At 49.8% G+C, this 2,875-nt stretch overlaps 1 protein-coding gene across 1 annotated transcript; it reads right to left on the reverse strand.

Moving 5' to 3' along the window:
* Window positions 1-670: 670 nt before the first annotated feature.
* LOC136496890 (abscisic stress-ripening protein 5-like) lies at window positions 671-1,827 on the reverse strand. The gene is made up of 2 exons (XM_066492660.1): window positions 1,234-1,827; window positions 671-1,103 (listed from the first exon to the last, which is right to left on the reverse strand). The coding sequence occupies exons 1-2, from the start codon at window positions 1,735-1,737 to the stop codon at window positions 891-893; spliced, it is 717 nt and encodes a 238-aa protein (XP_066348757.1). The 5' UTR covers window positions 1,738-1,827; the 3' UTR covers window positions 671-890.
* Window positions 1,828-2,875: the final 1,048 nt, after the last annotated feature.

Here is a 2,875-nt window from a genome sequence, read left to right on the forward strand (position 1 = left end):
GGAGAGCGTCACCGCCTGCAGGGGAGAGGGAGAGGGAGGGCCGCCGGGGAAGGAGGATCCCCGCCGCCACGCCATCGGGGAAGGAGGGGCCGGATCCGGGGAGGGGGCGGCGGATCCGGCGAGGGGGAACCAGATGAGGGGGCCGGGAGCGGACGGGAGGGCCGGCGGCCGGAGGGGAAGAGGCCGACCGGGAGAGGAGGGGAGAGAGACAGCGCCGGCATGAGGAGGGGAGGGAGGCGCGGGAGAGAGAGAGAGGGGGTGCTGGGGGTTAAGTATGCTATTTTTTGTTTGCCGAGTGTCTCAGATCTGGGCACTCGGCAAAGTTTTTTTTTAATTTTTTTCTTCTCCTTCTTTTTTTTGCCGAGTGTTATAGATCTGAGCACTCGGCAAAGTTTTTTTCATTTTTTTTCTTCTCCTTCTTTTTTAGAAAAAAGATTTTATTTATTTGCCGAGTGTTTTTTTAACACTCGGCAAACCTCCTTTTTGCCGAGTGTTTTTTTAACACTCGGCAAACCCCATTTTTGCCGAGTGTTTTTTTTTTTGCCGAGTAGTTTTAGCGTAGCACTCGATAAAGAACTTGTTCGCCGAGTGCCCGAGGGAATACATTCGGCAAACAAAAAATCACTCGGCAAATTTGAGGATTCCGATAGTGCATAGGACTAGGAGTAAAAAAACAACTCATTGTACTTTATTAGGCACATGCAGATGCAGATACACCACCGAACGACACACACTACGTACTCTCGACAGAGCTGACGGCATGCAGACACATCATCACATACCGGCACATCATACATACATTCGCCCGCGGGCTGCATGCACATGCTGCTTCTGGGAGCACGTACAGAGCACAGAGCAGCACGCAGGGAGATCGAACAGCGGCAGCTCGATCAGCCGAAGAAGTGGTGCTTCTTCTTCCCCTCGCCGCGGCCAGACTCCGCCTCCTCCTCGGTGTCCTCCGCCGCGTCCTTGGCCTCCTTCTTGTCGTGGTGCTCGTGGAACGCGAAGCCGCCGCTGCCCAGGGCCGCCACCGCCGCCACGCTCTCCTCGATCTTGTGCCGCTGCGCGTGCTCCGGGTCCTTCTTCGCCTCGTGCCTCTCGTACTGCAACCACGCAACGCATGCACGGACATGGACACAAGTTGTCAATATGAACGTGACAGCAGTCACAAGCACAAGCATGGCGTCACTTAATTCGTGTGTGTAAGGAAATGCATGGACGTTAGTTAGTTACCAGGGCGAAGGCGCCGGCGGCGAGGGCGCCCATCTCGCCGAGGTGCTCCTTGTGCTTGTGCTCTTTCTCCTCTTTCCTGTACTTCTCCGAGTCGTCCGGGGAGGAACCGTACTCACCGTCCTCCTCGCCACCAGACTTGCTGTTGTACCCGCCGCCACCGCCGGTGTAGGCGTCGTCGCCAGAGGACTTGCTGTTGTACCCGCCGCCGGTGCCACGGCGGCCGTATTCGTCGTCGTTGGTGCCCGATTCGTTGTACCCACCGTCGTAGTCGTCCTTGCCGGACTTGTTGTACCCACCGCCCCCGGTGCCACGGCCGTACTCGTCGCCGCCGGACCTATCGTACCCATCGCCACCGCTGCGGCTGTAGTCGTCGCCACCGGACTTGTTGTAGCCACCTTCGCCACGGCCGTAGTCATCAGTTCTGGACTTGCTGTTGTAGCCGCTGTCGTAGTCGTCGCCGGCGCCGGACCTGCCGTAGCCGCTGCGGCTGTACTCGTCAGCCATCGTTGACGCTTTCTTAATTAGCTAATCACGTTCAGGTGTTTCGGTACAGAAGAATAGTAGTAGAGCTTGCTTGCAGTTGCACTTGCACTATATGTTCCCAACAACACAGCAATGGAAAAGTATTTATAGAAGGGCTGGGAGAGACATCTCTGGTAACTCATGGCTAATATGCTGGACACGTCCTAACAATGTCTGGCAGGTAGTTGTTAATTCTGGTTGATTTCCCTTAATCTCGAAATGGAGATATTTTCTGCCGACAGAAACTAGTTGGCTAGTTGCTTGGTTGTCGACATCATCTGGTTGGGCTTGTTGGGCCATGGATTAAATAATGGATGAGGGTTTCTTCCCTAAAATCCGAATCTTTTTTTTTCTTGAATATGCAACTAGTTGCATATCATTGCATTAAGGAAAGTGAACAGATAACTTTCAAAAAAAAAGGAAAGTGAACAGATTATAATTTTTAATAATCAAACAAGAACCACTCACAGTTTGCTCTGACATTTTTGCTCAGAAAAAGTGAAATAACTAGATGAAATTCTATAAGTGGAGATGGATATGCTTGTTTTAAAAACATTATCACATTGCTGGAGCAGAGGCTGGATTAATAAGTCATCGCCGGTTCGTTATCGGAATGTTACTCATTTGTGCATGCAATAATGCAGAGCATGCCCCATATGTATATAGGCTAGCTGTGTGTTGTTATACTACCATTAGTATTACTTGGCTGAACCTGTTGCTTAGAATCACAGTTCACAGTGTGTGTGTGTGGCAGCATCTAGGAGTTCCTCCACTCAGAAAGGAGTTTCAAGATGTCAGCCTATTTGGTTGCATGACAAGATTAACCACAATTTTGTATAACATCTCAGGCATGTTTTAGTAAGTGTTTGGTTGTAGCCACACTAGTTTTTCTAAACTATTTCCCATATATAGATCTCATATGCCAACTAGAGTTTGCGGCAAGATTTCCTTAGTTATGATTAAGTTGTAGTGTGGGTTTTTTTCTAAAAAGGAATTCAGGTGTTGGTTTTTCTTGGCAAACTTTGATAATATTGTGTAGCAAACCAAACATGCATGTGACAACTTGAAACTTAACAATGAGGAGTGGACTATAGAAAAATATATGAACATCTTACTAGAG

This window comes from Miscanthus floridulus, chromosome 12 (genome assembly GCF_019320115.1).
Source record: "Miscanthus floridulus cultivar M001 chromosome 12, ASM1932011v1, whole genome shotgun sequence".
NCBI classification, from domain to species: domain Eukaryota; kingdom Viridiplantae; phylum Streptophyta; class Magnoliopsida; order Poales; family Poaceae; genus Miscanthus; species Miscanthus floridulus.

Coding starts and splice junctions, on each gene's coding strand:
- LOC136496890 (XM_066492660.1), bottom strand. CDS start 1,737: ATGGCTGACGAGTACAGCCGCAGCGGCTACGGCAGGTCCGGCGCCGGC. Junction 1,104..1,233: donor CCGCCGGCGCCTTCGCCCTG/GTAACTAACTAA, acceptor GCGTGGTTGCAG/TACGAGAGGCACGAGGCGAA.